At 38.8% G+C, this 18,009-nt stretch overlaps 2 protein-coding genes across 2 annotated transcripts in view; one reads left to right on the forward strand and one right to left on the reverse strand.

Moving 5' to 3' along the window:
• The window catches only part of shroom4 (shroom family member 4), a 55,419-nt gene extending 46,875 nt beyond the window's left edge, over positions 1 to 8,544 (forward strand). The window contains exons 5-10 of the mRNA XM_056268524.1: positions 1,627 to 1,691; positions 1,940 to 2,581; positions 3,039 to 3,668; positions 4,758 to 4,896; positions 5,788 to 6,060; positions 6,853 to 8,544. Coding sequence (XP_056124499.1) covers positions 1,627 to 1,691; positions 1,940 to 2,581; positions 3,039 to 3,668; positions 4,758 to 4,896; positions 5,788 to 6,060; positions 6,853 to 7,140 — 2,037 coding nt within the window. The 3' untranslated portion in view covers positions 7,141 to 8,544. The remainder of the gene's footprint in view (positions 1 to 1,626; positions 1,692 to 1,939; positions 2,582 to 3,038; positions 3,669 to 4,757; positions 4,897 to 5,787; positions 6,061 to 6,852) is intronic.
• A 2,815-nt stretch (positions 8,545 to 11,359) lies between these two features.
• On the reverse strand, positions 11,360 to 17,997 carry otub1b (OTU deubiquitinase, ubiquitin aldehyde binding 1b). The gene is made up of 7 exons (XM_056268606.1): positions 17,897 to 17,997; positions 17,261 to 17,322; positions 15,360 to 15,458; positions 15,159 to 15,277; positions 14,368 to 14,452; positions 14,036 to 14,230; positions 11,360 to 11,864 (listed from the first exon to the last, which is right to left on the reverse strand). The coding sequence occupies exons 1-7, from the start codon at positions 17,937 to 17,939 to the stop codon at positions 11,667 to 11,669; spliced, it is 801 nt and encodes a 266-aa protein (XP_056124581.1). The 5' UTR covers positions 17,940 to 17,997; the 3' UTR covers positions 11,360 to 11,666.
• Positions 17,998 to 18,009: the final 12 nt, after the last annotated feature.

Consider the following 18,009-nt stretch of genomic DNA (forward strand, 5'->3'; position numbering starts at 1 on the left):
TTTAAATTATTTATCCAAGTAAGAGTAAAGCTTTCCTCCTGCAGTTCACTGTCAAATAACAACCTCATAAATTCATAATGAATAGCCTGTATATGTGCTTATAATGAATACTAGCCTGATGGAAATCAAACTTTGCTGAAAGAGGGTGTGATTTGCTTTCTTTATTGTGGTTATTTACAGTTCTAGGCTTCTATGAGCTAAAAGATGAGTCCTTACAAAGACATGTTGAACGTTTGATTTCTGTTATAGCTTTGAATTGAAAATAGTCTTATTGCATATGGGATGGAAATTGTGGTTTAGTTCCTGCTGAGCCTTTATTTAAAAATGCACTGAGCCAGATTGATACTTTTATGTTATCTGTAAAAGATTATGTGTCTTCTTTGTGCATTGATTTATATGCACACTGTTAGAACTGAATAAGAATGAAACCGTTTATACTCTACTTGAGCTGTTATTTTAAGACTCTTTGGTATAGTGCCATGTAGATGGGAATGAGACCGTTGTTTTCAGTCCTCAGTGCAGACTTATTTTAATATTAGCATTCATACAGATCAGTATATATTGAAACTGGCCTTCCTCAGAGTCTCAAAAGGCTAAATGTTGGCCAGAACTGTATACAAATCATAAATCGGCTCTAAAACAACAGGAAGATTGAATATGTATTGAATATGTGTCAACAGTCACTATTTTTAATACATGTCCTTTGGTTTTGAAAAGCATTTTAAAAGTTTCATCTTAAAACAGGAATTAATGCTCAACTGATCTCTGAGCCATTATTATTCCTTCAGTATTTAGATAGACAAACTTTATTAATCCTTGAGGGCAAATTGAGGTAAATTCAAGAGGGATTTTCCTGGTTGTGGTGGAATCAAGCCCCTACTCTAGATGAGAATCAGAGATACTATTCACAAGGAAGGAACTTTTGGATATCTAACCCTTATATTTATTTTACACTTTGTGTGCTTTTAAAAAACTGGGCTCTAGATGGTTGGCACAACAGTGGTAAACCAGTATTTGTTTGGTTACATAGAGCACTCTTGCTTTTCTATTGTACAATTGAGCATGTTATTTAAACCCTTTTGAGAGAGGCGTTTAAATGCCAGGGTTCACCTATAGCGGGTTGTTTCAGATATCCTAAATAACAGATTGGTGAAAAGGTATAAAGTTACATAAATCACCATTTTATTGCTTTACCAATTTAGTTTTTCTTTGGAGTTAGAATAATGCAAATAGGGTTAGGTAAAAACATTATCAACTCTACTGTACTACATCAATACATTTAAATTATATGTAAAACAGCATCTATCAAAATAATATATCTGACTGTTTATATTTATTTATATATGTGTGGGAATATGTACATACATGTACATGTGTAGGTATGTTTATAGGCGTATGTGTAGAATCAATGTGTTTTTATATATGTGTATATTTTATGCCCGATTGCCCGTATGAGGGTACATATGTACATTGATATGTGTATATACATGTGTATATGTATGTGTATATGTGTTTGTGTATTCACCTTTTCCATTTATTTGTTTAAAATATTTGTACATTTTTTCTGTTAAATACTTTTTTCAAAATACACCTATATTTTAAATAGATGGCAAATGTATTTTACAGGCCCAGCCTGTGCGGGGACAGGAACAAACAAAAAAACTAAACAGAAACTACAGCCTGACAGAGAGGTATGAAAACGTTTTCACAATTTTCTAATTTTGAATTTGGGTTTTTCATAAGCTGTAAGCCATAATTATCAAAATTATAACAAAGGGCTTGAAATATCTCACTTTGCATGTAATGAGTCTATATAATATATTAGTTTCATCTGTATATGCTGTTATTGCCCCTATTTTATGCATTCTTTACTTGTATACTGTACATATGACAAACCTTTACTTAGAAGAAGTATAGCATAACATTTCTTATTCCACAGGGACTACTCAAAGTGTAAAATAGCCTCCAAGACAGAAGAATGTGCTGTTGTTCTGAACTTCATGGGTCAAGGTGGCTGCATCGAGGAGCATCTTTTTTCACCCCTTAAAAACCGTGCTATGTCAGAGAACGACATTCGCATGGAGACACAAAATTTTCATAATCAGATTTCAAACACCAATGTCAGCAGAATGCGTGCGTCCACTCTTAGCGACCTGGATGAGAATGGAGTATGTGTCGGTGAGGTAAAAAAGAAAAAAGGGCCCCCGCCTCCTCGTCCACCACCCCCAAAATGGGAGCAGTTCCACAAGAGGCGGGCATCCCACCACAACCTCTTCTCCTCTCCGCCACTCTATTCCTCTCCCTCTTCCTCTCCACCTCGGCCACAGACGTGCACGTCCCGGCCCCCCAGTGTGGCTGAAATGACACGTCAGCGTTCCTATAGTCTTCCTCCGAGGGAGGTTTCAGAGAGCCGTCACTGCTGCAGTCAAGAGTACTCGGTGGCTCCACCCAGCCCTGCTTTTACACGTCGGGCTTTTAAACCTGTAGCCTTGCCCCCAAGAGAGAGGGACGTAACCCTTCAGAACTATGACATGAGGAGAGAACTTCATCAGCCTTTGCCACACCCTGAACCATGCACAAGGTAAAACGTACCATCCAACCCCACGTATAATGACATATAAGATCCATGATGAAGAACAGGACAAGTCTTTTTAAAATTCTAGTTTAAAGCACATGTGCTGACATCTTAGAAGTGTACTCTTTGTATTCATGTTGATTTTATATGGTTTTGACAAACCATTTTCAAGAATTTGAAAATCCAAAAAATGTATGTGGTGTAACCATTAAGTAAAAAGTAAAAACACGTTTGTGTTTTTACACTTTGAATACATGAGAGAACACATCTCCATGGTTTTTTTTTTCTTTTTGCGGAAATTATTGTTTGTTAGTTTTTAAATGCATTTTTTAAATAAAAGCATTAATTTCTTTCAAAAAAAAAGAAGATCTTACTGAACCTAAACTTCTGAACAGTACTATTTAATTAATTACATTTTTAATGTACTTTTGAATAAATTACCTTATTGTCTGTCCTCTTTTAGAATACCTGTCCACACTGCTGCAGCATCAGATGAGCCTAGAGTCACACTGGTGAAGCCCGTCTTTCCTGAGCATCGAGTTGAGTGGGACCGGTCCAGTCCTCACTACCCTGCACAGGGCACTACCAGGTCTCTTGAAATCCCAGAGAAAAGCTTGTCAGCTGGGCCTGTGTATCCAGAATCCTACTTCTCCATGAACAACTACCACTTGCAGCCCCATCAAGCAGGCTTTCCCGGAACAGCCCACAAAAACCAGATTGTTTCCTCCCGCAGTCCCAGCATCGTAGAAGATGGAAACCTGCCACTGGAGACAGACATCGATGAGATCTGTGAGAATGAGCGAGCAGGGGAAGTTCAGAGGAGGAAAGGAGAGGTCAGGGTGGAGATGCAGGGTTTTGCTCGGCCTGTTATGGTGCTGGAGACAGACATCGACAACATGCCTGAGGAAGGGGCTCCATCGGCAAGAAGCATTAGAGGACCGAGGAGCTCCCTGGTGGACTCCATTCTGGACGATAATTATGGTATATCTAGGAAGGAGCTGATTGGAGAGTTATTTCCACACAGTGTAAATACAGAGATAGGTGGAGAGAGCTGGAGAGGGGGTTACCCAATCAGTGGAGGAACACTAGAGAGGTACGACAATTTGTTTAAATGCCATGAATAGTTATGGTTGTCACGGCGTGCTTCAGTACAGAGCCACTAAAGGGACATGGTGATGGAAAAAATATGAGATGGGAGGGAAAAAAAAGATTTTGCGTTTCCCTGAGAAACTTTGCGTTCGCTCATAAAAACTTTGCGTTCCCCTGAGAAAGCTCGCAAAGACCTCAGAATATTTGCAAGCAATTGCAAGGTTTCTCAGGCGAATGCAAACTTTTAGCGAGGGAACGCAAAGTTTCTTAGGGGAACACAAAACATTTGCAAAGGAACCCAAAAGCGTTTGACTTATTATTTTTCCTACTCCAATCTCATATTTATTCCCCACCACCATATCCCTTAAAGGGATAGTTCACTTTGAAATACATTTTTGATATGTTTTAGCCTACCTCAAGGGCATCCAAGATGGATGTGTCTTTGTTTCCGCAATAGTTTCAATTTTGATATTTTTAGGTCAAACTGTTCTTGTCTGTCAGTCATATAATGCAGGCCTATGGTCACCACCTCAAAGAGCATGCACAGAGAAGTCCAAATTAAACATGATTTAATGACTCGTAAATGTAAGTCCCGGTACACATTGATGGCCTAAGACACGAAACGAGCGGTTTGTGTGAGAAAACGAACAGTATTTATATCGTTTTTACCTCTTGTAACGCACAGACCGAAGCGCCCGTGCCCTAAGATCACTTGGACGTGGCTGTGTTTACAAGAGGTAAAAACGATATAAATACTGTTCGTTTTCTCACACAAACCGCTCATTTCGTTTCTTAGGTCATCAATGTGTACTTACATTTACGAGTCATTAAATCATGTTTAATTTGGACTTCTCTGTGCATGCTCTTTGAGGAAGTTACCATAGACCTGCATTATATGACTAACAGACAAGAACGGTTTGACCTAAAAATATCAAAATTGAAACTTCTGCGAAACAAAGACACCTACATCTTGGATGCTCTTGAGGTAAGCTAAAACATATCAAAAATTTAGTTCAAAGTGAACTATCCCTTTAAGGGGTGCTGTAATTCAGAGTAATCTAAAAAGCTGAAATATCCATGACCTTTTTTCTAGGCCCTCTAGACTGGGAACATCCACAGCACAAGTGTCACGATCAACCTGTTACGACACATCAGTTGACAACGCACAACTTCTTGCCAAGATTCGAGAGATCTCAGAGAGGAGAGAGGAGGAGGAAGAACTCAATTATAAGGTGAAAGATTTAGAAATGTATGGGTCGCTTATTACACGCTTTGTAAATGTAAAGTCATCAAGGTTCACAAAATCTTTCCATTTCGTGTAATTTCAGATGTGGCCCCAAAGTTCATGGACACTTGAAATGTTACTGAAGTACATATGAAACTTAACTTCACTTTTCTGACCCTCTTTAAGTTACTTTTATAACTCAAGATGTTTTTTTGGATGTAGTCAGTTTCTATGAAGACGGAGTGCATCTCTAATAAATTACTTTGATCAGTTTATTTATTCAAAACCTGAATTGGAAAAAAATCACTATAAAAATTCCCACACAAAGAGCCCTGTATTTACATCATGTTAAAAATGTATAAATTAAACAATAAATGAATCTCCATTAAGATTGACAAAAATATTGTCATACTGTCACCAAATCTGCATTTATTTGAAAAAAAAATATATATATATATATATATATTATAAATAAAAACATTTTTTTTCAACCTTTTTCTATTTTTATATATTTTAAAATGTTATTTATTCCTGTAATTTCAAAGCTGAATTTTCAGCAGCCGTTATTCCAGTGACATCATCTGATATGATGATTTGCTACTTATGAAACATTTCTTATTATTATGAATGTTGAAAGCAGTTGTGCTCTTCTTGTGGAAATCATGAAATTAAGATTCTTTGATAAATATAAAGTTCAAACGAACATCATTTAATTGAAACAGAAATCTTCTGTAACATTATAAATGTCTTTACTGTCACTTTCGAGCAATTTAATGCATCCTTGCTGAATAAAAGTATAATTTAGTTAGTTAATTTCTGACTGACTGACCCCAAACTTTTTAACTATAGTGTATATACTGTGTATACTGCTTCTCATAGTGAATGCTTACATTTACAGAAGCAGCTGATGGAGAGCCTTCGTAAAAAGCTGGGTGTCCTGCGTGAGGCACAGAGGGGCCTGCAAGAGGATATTCGGGCCAACACTCAGCTGGGAGACGAGGTGGAGAGCCTGGTGCTCGCTATCTGCAAACCCAATGAGGTTGACAAGTTTCGCATGTTCATCGGCGACCTAGACAAAGTGACCAGCCTGCTGCTGTCACTTTCTGGGAGGCTGATCCGTGTGGAAAGTGCCTTGGACTGTGTTGACCCAGAGACTGGCCACCACGAGAGGGTGAGGAGAGATACAGTATGTTATTATGACCCAGCGATAAACAGTAGTCAACATTTGAAGTGGATCAAAACCTTTCATCAAAGTTATACATGAATTTTGAACAATACCCGTTCTTGTCTTAGGACAACTTTGATTAACTTTTTTTGATCCACTTCAAATGTTGATTACTGTATATTAATGTTGGCATGAAACAAAAGTTGCAATAGTTTTTTCTTCCTTATTGTGACATATATCTGAGTAAAATGGCAGCTTGGTTAAGAAAAAATGTAGGGCGGGACTTGATTTTGTCCATCGGAAATTGATTGGGTTGTTGGATGGTTATGGTTGGCTGTTGCTGTGATGTCATGTGAGTGACAGGTTGCCCCGCCCTCACGTCAGTAAACGCATCATTAGAGAAGTGGAGAGATGTCACACTGCAAGAGGGAGGGGAAGTTACTTTGATTTAAAGTTTATGAGAGCACATGAATAAAAAATAATAATGATGTGCACAAATAAATTATTATTATAAATACTGCAATATTCCATAAATAATAAAAATTGACAAGTTTGATTTCATGGTGACTTTAAAAGTTGGATATATAGTCCATAGTTATATATAGATTGTTATAGTACAACGTATACAATATAGCGTTGATTGGTTGTATCTGAGTAACAAAACCAGCCCAATTGCTATTCAAAACCCGCCCATTCATGCTCAAAACTAGCCCAAGTTTGTTTGATTTGCTTAACATTTTTATTCAATGGCCATGTCTTATTCTCGCTGTCTCTCTTGTTCTTTCTGTGATGCTATAGCTACAACTTCTGGAAAAGAAGAAGCAGCTGCTGGGGCAGATGGGAGAGGCTCAGGAGCTCAAGGAACACGTGGACCGGCGTGAGCAGGCTGTTGGCAGGGTGCTGGGATGTTGCCTGACCCCAGAACAGATGCGTGACTACAGTCACTTTGTGAAGATGAAAGCGGCCCTACTGGTAGAGCAGAGGCAACTGGATGACAAGATCAGGCTCGGCGAGGAGCAGCTCAGGGGACTTCGAGAGAGCCTCGGCCTGGGGCTGGGGGTCGGTCTGGGTTACGGCCATTACTGAGAAGTGCTTTAAATAATAGACATTATTTTAAGATTACTGTGTGTATGTATAACAGGATTTGAATGGGACCGAAAAGACCTTGTTCTGCAGTATGTTTCAAAAAATGGATATTGCTTTTTCACGACAATTGAGTACAGAAGGGCACAATTACCATAGAATGATGTTCAGTTCAATTTGAAAACACTACATCACTACTTGAAGTTGTCTGTTAGGACTTCAGCTGCACTAATAACCGTTCAGTAAAGTTTGCGCTTACTCAGTTAACCTCAGACACCGCCAAAGAACGCATGTGTGCGTATACTTCTCATTGAATACAGCTGGGGGAGTGTCCATGCACTGCTATTTATTTATTTATGTGTGTATATAATAATCATACACACTATATATATATATATAGATCTCTGTCAGTAAATTAGAGAATCCTTGATTCAAGGTCACAGTGCTTTAACAATAATTTACAGCCTTACTCCTCTGCATGTATCTGATTTCTACTCTTTGGCATGGTAAACATTGTTTCGTTTAAAATGGTTTGTTTTCAAGTATTTGTATGTACATTGAAAACGTGTACATGGTTGATGCTAAAGTGCGTCTTTAAGTCACAGAAGTTTCATTCTGTCATAACTGGAACTTTTCTTAAATTAAACATTGTGGCCTATTATTGCAGTGTTTTCAAGAAGTGACCTTTTTTATACTTACATTTCATATTCAGTATGCCTTATAGTACTTGCTACACTTTTCTCAGATAATTATTATTGCCAAAGATAAAGTTTGTCTTTGTGAACATTAGAATATAAATGTTCTGTCCCTGGTTTGAGGAATGTCATGCATAAATGTTTTGAGAAGACCAGCCTTGCCTTACCAAAGCCCTTATATATATACAAGTTTCCTTTGAATAAGAGTTTTTAGTTAAATGAGATGCACTGTGTTTAATCTTATGTATCATCTCACACGCTGACATGGCAACTTTTGAGGTGATTGCTACAAGATTTCCTTAACTCTGAGAAACTGGACATTTCTCTAGAAGTAAGGAGAATGCTGCTTCATTGACAATTTACTGCCTTGAAAGTCTTTTTCAATTTTTTTTGCAAAACAAAGGAGCATGAGATGAAGATTATAAGGAGAGATTTAGAAGTTGCTGTATAGGAATAAAGAATGAATGTATGTATTTGGTTTCAAAAATGCAGATCAAGAAGGAAAAAGTGCCTTTGTGCTTATGTTTCCCGTTTTAATTTTTCCTTCACTTTGTATAAACGTTATAGTTTATTTACTATAAACTCTTGTTCATTTGTTGTATCATACATTGTAAACAGCTAAGCGCTGGAGATGAAAGGAAATATTTGGTCTATTGATAATTTTTTCCTTTTTTGTGATTGAAAAGATTCATTGTTAAACATGTACAATTAAAAAATATCTTATCAGGGCTATGCCTTTTCTTTTTTAAAATAAGTTTTACCTAGTTCATTCTGAAAAGGTTGCGTTGTGTTTAGCTAGCTGACATAACTTATGTCCATTGTTTTGTCTCAAGATGCATTCCAGTAGTTTATTTATTTATTTCCAAGGCACGTTTATAAAAGCAACTTAAATGCCCTAATTGAACTAAGGCCTAATCCTGATTTAGTCTAAGCCCTGAGGTCAATATTTTGCTAATTCATTTTAATAATGCATGAAGATTTTAGAGGCTGTGGAGTATTTGTATTTTTAAAAATACATTATCATCACGCAGTGTTTGTAACCTAAAAATTGTAATGTTTGAACATAATAATCATTCTAATGTTTGAGATGTGATTTAATAGGTTGATTGCAACTAATAATTAACGAGGGGTGTTGATTGGATGGAAGTGAGAACACGAGCCTATTAAAACTACTTGGCGGGAACGTAAATGTATAAATGAGGGGCGAGCATTGTTTTTCTATTCTCAACTATTCATTGCTGGTTTACAGTGGACAACATGGTGTTGGGCTTTGTACGAGCACTCAGAAGCACGAGATCTACACCCAGGCAGCATGCCTTTACCCAGCGTTTCTACATTACCTCGAAAGCTGCAAAAGGCAAGGTCGGCGTAATGGTAAGTTCAACGGGAATGCAATAATACAGGGAAGGAGTAGCTGCTAATCTGAAGTATTTTTTTTTCTAACAGTTTTTAGTTTTATAAAACCTACTCAATTATCTTACGTCATTACATAATTTTCACTTGATTGACTGTTCTAAACAGCGCCATGATCATGTTCCGCTCATTGCGTTTTTGTTCGAAAACATTTCAAGCGTGTTGAAGTCAGGGGCGTAATTTGTGGGGGGGGATGGGGGGGATATATAACCTGGCCCTAGCCAGATGAATTTCGCTTCGCCTAGCTTCACTCACATCCATCTGAAACCGATCCATTGAAATTGCGTTTCAGAAGGCTGGGCCTTATCAAAAATCCTTGCATATGATTGGATAAGACACTTGTCTGTCATCTTTGTCGACGTGCTATTTCAACCACTCACACCGAAGCCAACCCGTGACGCTGAAGAATCCGGTCGGGAGAAGGCACTGATCTATATAACATCGTTTCCACCAACAAAAGCCTTAAGAGCCGTTCTCTGATGTTCTTTTAATGAAACAATATTAGGTAGATTGGACAACACGGATGAAATAGCAGCATCAATGTTAACGCTTGTTTCCTCGATGCGAGCCGCCATTGTTGTCTGAATCAAAACAGTCTCACGGTCGCTTCTCCACTACGTCACATCTATTAAACTCCCGCCCTGCGTCCTGATTGGCTAAACCATAAAGTTGGTTGGAGAAATCACTCTCAATGGAAGAGGTTCCAGATGGATGTGAGTGAAGCTAGGCGGAGCGAAATTCATCTGGCTAGGGCCAGGTTAGGGGATATAACCCCCCCCCCCCCCCCCCCCCCCATATTTAAATCTATGCATTACGACCCCCCCATTATTTATACCATGGCAGGATCACAATATCAGGAGGCATACCCAAACTTCAACCCCCCCAATGTTCAAACCAAATCTACGCCCTTGGTTGAAGTGATGTCTGTTTAGCAGCTAGATTGTTGCCGCCATGATTCAACTAATTTAGAATCTAAACATGATGTGCATTTAACTACTGAAATGGTCTTACTTTTTATATGGAGTTATTTTAATGACATATGTCGAGAGCGCATTAGTGACGCGAGTGTACATCCATGTTTGCTCGCACGCGGATTTTCTTCACTCTAGCACAAAACTGTAAGTTACACGCGCTCTCAAAAACAGTGTTTTTTTATGATCTGCCTCTCCTCTCGCTCAGATATCGCGCGCACGACTCTTTCCGTGATCTTGCACAAGCGGAAAGCTCCCAAACGCTGTGAAGAGTTATCAACCAATCAGAATAGACTTTCACGACGAAAATGCTACATGAAATCTTATTGGTTGAGTGAACTGCACCTGCTGGAATTCTTTCGACAATCAAAGAATTACAAAGGATCTTGATAACTACTTTACAATTTAATGTTTAACAATATTAATTGAATCTGTATCTTAGAAATTGCCCGGAATGGGGCGCTTTTTTACATATAAATAACTTGGTGTGTCTAGCTCTAGCTGCATCACTACATTGTAAAGACATTACAGGTTAAACGGACAATTTATTTAAAAACATTATATTGCTCTTAACTCTCTTAAGACGCACAGCATTTAAAAGTTCAATGTTATGTCAAATTCCTCAACGGAATTGAAGTTTGTTTACATGTTGGACATTACTTAAATGCATGTGTGGGTCTATAGTTTCTCATGCTTGCATCTTTTTGCAAATATTGGTGTGTACTCAGGCATATATCTTTTCCCCCACACGTTTAGGAGAGCGTATTTGTGATGGCCTTTATCTCCATTGCTGTCCTTGGTCCGGCCGGATGGATTTTGTCCAACTCTACTGACTCCCACAGAAAAAAGCAATGAGGAAAGAGACCGATTCCTCTAGCTTGAGATTGGTCATGTCTTTTTGTAGCGCAGTCGTTTGAGTTGTACATGATTCCAAGTGTAATTGATATTATCCAAACCTACCTAAGATAAACATCAGACTGTACAAGGCATGATGTAAAATCACTGTGCTGTCTATGAAATAAAACTAATTGAATCAATGGTGGTCATTCTTTTTGTTACTGGCTTAGATCCACTTCTGATTCCCGCCTCAGTTTCATCACATTCACAATTGATTTCTACAAAAACAAATTCACTTTAGTCATGTGAGGTGCAAGTCCCTTTAATAAAACTCATGAAAGGCAGTGTAACAAAGGAAAAACACTAAAAGCAAGTTGACAACATTTACAACCACAAACTACTGTACAACCCTAATGCTGCCATTTGATGCAGTGTCAGTTTTTCTGAGATTAAGTTTTGTCTGTACTGAAAATCATACATTTTGTAATGAGAACTGGAGTGAAAACTTTATCGTGATTAATCATAGCAAAGTCTTGCATACATATGTATGACTCAACTTGGCTGTAAAACTGGGATAGTTTCTTGACAATGGAACCACAGAATATATAGAGCATCACTTATACAGGATGTCATAATGGCCTGGGCGGTAGAGCAGAAAGATCCGTGGCTCACTTCCTTCAGGGAAGACATGATTGTTCACCGTTCCACCCTCTCCTCTGTCCATGTATTCCACTAATATGGGCACGTTCAGTGCCTGTGCTAGGGCTATGATATGGATGTGGTCGCTTTCTTTCGACATGGGTTCCACCTCCTAAAAAAATAAAACATTGACTATTAGGCCAAGTATAATCAGTAATGCTTTGACTCCTGATTACTGTAGCTCAACAGGGCTGTTTTTAGACATTGACACCTACACTCCCATGTAAACAACACTTCATTTCATCAAATTCACCACATGGTAGTGTTTCATTCACGCGTGGAAATAAAATCTGAAGGTCAGTTACAAACCAACATCTAGCTCTTATGAAATATTTTAAATCATATCTTTAATTCAAATAATATACACTGATAAGCCAAAACACTATGACCAGTCACAGCTGAAGCGAATATTGTTGATCATGTAACAATGCCACATTTTAAGGTCTGGGTGGGTTAGATGGTAAGCAAACAATCTGGGCTCGTAATCATGTTGAATGCAAGAGAAATCAGCAAAAAATAAAGATATTAACAACTTTGACATGGGCCAAATTGTTATGGCAAGGCAACTGGATCAGAATATCTCTGAAACAGCAAGGCTTGTGGGTTGTGCCCGGTCAGCAGTGGGGAGAATTTACCAACAGTGAACCGAGGAGGGACAAACCAAAAACTGGTGACAGGATGTTGGGTGCCATACATGAAAGCAATAAAGTCTATCATACAAAATTTTAATGATGGTTATGGAAGGAATGTGACAACATGGTGTATCGCACTTTGCTGCATATGGGGCTGCGTAGCCACCAACCAATAAAGAGTGCCTATGATGAGCCCTGTCTTCCATCGAAAGCACCTACAATAGGCACACGAGCATTGGACCTGGACCTTGGAGCAATGGAAGGTCGCCTGGTCTGATGAGTCCCGTTTTCTTTTACATCACGTGGTCAGCCATGCGTACGTGTGCCGTTTACGACAGCTGGTGGAGGGAGTGTGATGCTCTGGGTAATGTTCTGCTGGGAAACCCTAGGTCCGTAGGTAAAATTGGCTAAATATGACACGTGCCACCTACCTAAACATTGTTGCAGACCAGGTACACCCCTTTCTGACAATGGTGTTGCCTGGTGGAAGTGGCCTCTTTCAGCAGGATAATACACCCTTACCCACACTGCACACATTGTTCAGGAATGGTTTTAGGAACATGAAGAGTTCAAGGTGTTGCCCCTGGGGTCTATTCTTCATACCTCGCTTAATAAATCAGAGATGATTTGACAGATGCCAGATCTTCTAATCATGATAACTGATCTCTGGCTAATTTGGTTCTTCAAACAAATGTGTATTTGATTAAAATATCTGGATTAAGTTGTCTGAGATTACAGCGCGTTCTTGTGTTCATTGGAAAGGGCAGATATATCGATACTCGAAACCATGATCAGCAATGCAGCGATTGGCTGGCGGCAAGACATATTAAAAAAAGAACATCACACACCTGACAGAAAAATGTCTGGACCTTCATAAAGAAGCAGCCAAGCAACCAAAGCGACATCAAAGTTATAACAGATAAGTAAAATGTGTACTGTTTGTTTACTAAATGATTCCCAATTATTTCCATTATTTCACGATTTCTAGTATTTACAGGCTTTACATTTTTATTGTAATGTTGTAATTAGCAATTCATTTAATTTTACCTGTGAAGCAGATTTGTTGTGACAGCATTCATTAAAGCTTGACAGTACAGCAGACAGCAGTTTTTTACTAATTTATCTGCATCTCCTGTGCTGCACTTAAAAAGATGCAATCTAATCCTGTTTACATGATATAAGCCTGCCGCTTCACGAGCAGGTTTGAGTTTACGGACTTGTTGCTATGACAGAAACTCCGGGATGAGCTTTGAAGAACCTAACAATGCTGGATCATGTCAAATCGTCAACAGTAAAATTAAGATAACTGAATAATCCACGTACGAGAGCAGATTCCCCAGATCTCAATCCAATTGAGCATGTGTGGGATGTGCTGGATCAACAAGTTCGATCCACACCTCGCAACCTACAGGACTTGAAGGATCTGCTGAAAACGTCTTGGTGCCAGATACCACAGGACAATTTTCAGGTGTCTTGTAGAGTCCATGCCTCAGCTAGTCGGTGCTGTTTTGGAAGTACGTAGAGGACCAACAGCATATTAGGCATAGGCCATAATGTTTTGGCTCATCGGTATAGAAGACAGTTCCATCGAAAAGCACATTATAATTAAGATGTCAAAAACAAACTAGCTCACAAGTAATAATCTTTTCACCTGCTGGCAAAACTCTTTGACAGAGCGACCGCCCTCTATGAAGTGCTGAAAGAACACGTGCTCCCGCTGCAGGTACCCAGAGGTGAGAAGCCTCAGGTAAACCACTATGTAGTCAGACACGCTCTGGTCATTGAAGGAGTTAAGCAGCTCTCCAAGTGATTGCTGCTTTTCACACAGCTCAATCAAGTCCATGAACTGACAAAGGAGAGAAACCACAGTGAGCATCCACTTACTACAGTAAGCATGATTCAAGTAAAATGACAGGATTTAAGCCTTGAGTTTTGAATATAAGGCGGCAACATAGTTTTTAAATGATACATTTTCCAACTCACAGTGTTGTGAAAGTCCTCAATAGTGAACTCAGTGAAGCCCTGATTTACAAGGTCCAGTTTGCTCTTAGCTGCCACAGCTTTGAACCTATAGTGCCAAAAATGAGATAGGATTGATAAATAGACATTCAATAAACTGGTTATCCACTGCTAAAACAAAGACAGAAAGCAAAACAATATACACAATTAGGGGTGGGCGATCTGACGATTTTATATTATGATCGATCTTGAAGACGTCCACAATCTACTTTTCAAAAGAATAGTAGAGATCGTGGTCTTTTATGTCCTCGTAATGTTAAAATACAGCAATGACTGCCTACTATATGGTTGTGCTGACTGGCCAAAGTATATCATGTGTCTTTCATGCGTGGTGATGCAGTTGAAAAACAGCAGTAGGGCTGTGTGATGAATCAAGTTCCAACGATTATGAAAACGTGATAATCTTGTTAAAATGATCATTGTGCCGCATGCTGTTTCTTTCTTTCAAGTTTAACTCATGGTTTAACGACTATTTTGACAACTGATTGTTGAATGCAATACTGTGTTTTAAATTATGCAATTACATAAGTCCATAGGCTTGTTCCAGTCTGGATATTCTCAACAGTACATCTCAAAATTGAGAAGATTGCGATTCAGATCGTGTTATTTTGGGAAGATCGCCCACCCCTATACACACAATATACGAAATTGCACTTCACGTAACTAAGGTTGCTGCTATCTCCTGAATTGGTGTATAATTTCCAAACAAAAGCAATGATATCTGCTTTAAGCAACCCAGGAAACAGTAAAACTACCTTTGCAGCTCTTTGCTGTCTTCCAGTAGTGTCTCCAAATGTGCAAATCCAAAAGCTCTGTAGAAACAATTTCCATCCGGCCGTGTCTTCCGAATGCGCGCATACTTTTTGTGAAGGTCCTATGAACAAGACGCATGTAAGAGAAACATTTATACAGAAGGTTTCGGTACTTGCTAAGTAAGCTCATGAAACTGTAGTGACCTTTATCTTGAGCTGGTAAATGGTGTCCTCTGCAGCATATTCACCCTTAAGCACAGAGAGATCTTGTATGTCCGACACTAAAGGGTTAGTGGTGGCTATCTATTAAAACAAAACACACACAATAAGAGGGATAGTTCATTTACTCACCCTCATATTGTTCCAAACATGTGTGACTTTCTTTCTTCAGTGGCATACAGAGCAGCTCTGCTCTTTTCCACACAATGAATGTGAATAGGGAAAGATGCTGTCAATCTCTACAAAAGCAATTCATATGACTTTTATGCTAGACGTCTGAAGGGCAGTTCACACCAAGAATGATAAAGTTTTTTTTTTTTTTTTTACTTTAAAGAGAATAACGCAGTCCAGACCACAACTATAACAACAATCACAGAGAAACGATAGGATTTTTTTCCCAGCTGATGAACGATAAAACCATTTTACAGGCAATTAGAATCCTATAACTTTAAAGCTGCAGTCCGGCATTTTTCCTCTTTGTCGCCATCTCTGTTCGAAATCTGCAATTGCAGTCATTCGCGGAATTATCAACTTTACGTGGGTTGTAGTTCAACACCCTCGACACGGCACAGCGCGGATGAACACAGTGTTTGAGGAGAGTGTGCAGCTGTCAGTCACCGCGCCGATGTGGATATTGTCATTCAGAATCACAGATTATTCTTTTTGGAAGTATGACCAACATAAGAATTTTCACGGGGAAATGTCATCTGAACTAGTAAGAAACATTCACTTTTGTTCTGGTTCTGACATTGCAGTAAATCGCGCTGATTAAATCTAACAATTGCTTATAAGTTATCATTTCACGCAAAACCGTGCAAAGTAGCTATACTATGTTCTCTAATTGTTAATGTTAACAACGTCAGCAAGCATTGCGTGACTACATCATGTGATGTCCTTCCGATATTATCCTTGTTTTCGCATGGGTCCGGTTGCAGTCTCTTTTTTTCTGTAGCCACTCCGAAGTCCGAACGAAGTCTTTTGCATGTTACAGCGGGTGAGTCTCTAGTTGTCACTGATGATGATCGTCGTTTGAACCTTTCTGGATCCGCCATCAAATTGATAAGTTTAATTATATCAAGTGCTGTGAGAAAAGGCTATAAATCTCTACCTCCAACATCCTCACACGCAATATAGCTTATACTAGCCGAGACTCCTTCTTTATGTGTACAGATGTGACGTAATGACGCAAAGACATGCTCGAATCTCCCGCGGAAATCCACCAGTACCACTAAAATTAAAAACATTATTACAAGCTTACCGTTTTGCATCGAGCTAAGGCAAGCAGATAGTTTTGAACACTGGCTGGTTATGTATTTTATCAAATATGTATTTTGGATAATTTTTAACCCAAAAAAAGCTACGGACAGCAGCTTTAAAGAGCTTGAGCACTTAAAGCAGCAGACAACATAACTGCAGCATGCTTAGAATAAACAGAACATTATTGTCAGTTGGTGTGTTATAGTTATCATTTTTCGTGTAAACAGGCCTTCAGGCAATTCCATTTGATGATGTTAATGACAGAAATGACATGCTTAAAGGTGCTCTAAGCGATGTCACACGTTTTTTAGGCTAAAACATGTCACATACAGCGAACATCTCCTCACTATCCGCTAGCTGGCAGTGGCCAATATGGTACAGGTTCAGAAGACTATACAGCATACATATTGTATAGATTACTTTCAGCCAGGGGATTTTAATTTTGGAGTGTGACATCTCTTTAATTGTAGAATAAAAAATAAAGAAAAAGAAAAGGACGGGGTTGAGAAGAGAGTGGATACATCTTGAGACCAACTCTTCGTTGTTGAAAAAAAAGGATATTTTGACAACAATTACCATTACAAGGTTTCTTTTAAATGAGACATTTAGTCATTACTCTGATCCCTCACCTCTTGCTGAATGCGGTCCTGTTGTGCCATTATGGCTTCGTCATGTGCGAGGCAGTTCACTCCTGCAAAAAAGATAAGTCATAAAAGATTTAGAAACATGCCATGCACACAAGAACTGGACCTGACCCAGTTGACAGTTGCTAATGCTGGAGTTCAGTTCTTTCACCTTGCTGATTCTCATGTCATTACACGATCCGACATGTAAAAAGGTCAGTAAATCAGTATCCTAAACGTCCGTAACAGTTACCATACACCAACAATACAAATACATATACCACTTACCGCTTAATACACTGAGTGAATATTAAGAGAATATTATAGTCTACTACAGCTGATTGGCAAATAGGGCTCCTATTCAATTTTTAGTTTAAAAAAAAGCGTAAAATAAAATATTTTCCTAACGAAAATTTGACACTGTGCAAAAAAATGTTAGGAAGGCTGTTTTTGTTGTTGTTGTTAAATGAGCCCAGTTAACTCTTTGTGCAGCTAATGCTCCTGCTCTGCATTCCTCCTCCTGCTCGTGCAGCAGTCAAAACATATTCTTTGCCCTAATGCAAGCTCCATCGTGCAGATGTTTTGTTTTCGCGTGACACTAATCTTTAAAACTGCGCGAGGAAATGTTATTTTTGCACTTACCCTCCATCTCTACCTTTGATGATTCCTGGTGCTCATCCGCCATCTTGATCGAGTTCTTCTTCCACCGCCCCCTCTCGCATGTACACTTCCGGGTCGTGTCATTCAGTTCAGTC

Source organism: Rhinichthys klamathensis, unplaced genomic scaffold, assembly GCF_029890125.1.
Source record: "Rhinichthys klamathensis goyatoka isolate OS25496 unplaced genomic scaffold, OSU_Roscu_1.1 h1tg000275l_1, whole genome shotgun sequence".
NCBI classification, from domain to species: Eukaryota; Metazoa; Chordata; class Actinopteri; order Cypriniformes; family Leuciscidae; genus Rhinichthys; species Rhinichthys klamathensis.

What these genes read in the sequence shown, in the direction of transcription:
- otub1b (XM_056268606.1), bottom strand. Translation starts at nt 17,939, where the DNA reads ATGGCGGATGAGCACCAGGAATCATCAAAGGTAGAGATGGAGG. An exon ending in ATCAAAGGTAGAGATGGAGG is followed by an intron (nt 17,323 to 17,896) that starts GTAAGTGCAAAA and finishes TCTTTTTTGCAG; the next exon opens with GAGTGAACTGCCTCGCACAT. An exon ending in AGGACCGCATTCAGCAAGAG is followed by an intron (nt 15,459 to 17,260) that starts GTGAGGGATCAG and finishes TTGTTTTAATAG; the next exon opens with ATAGCCACCACTAACCCTTT.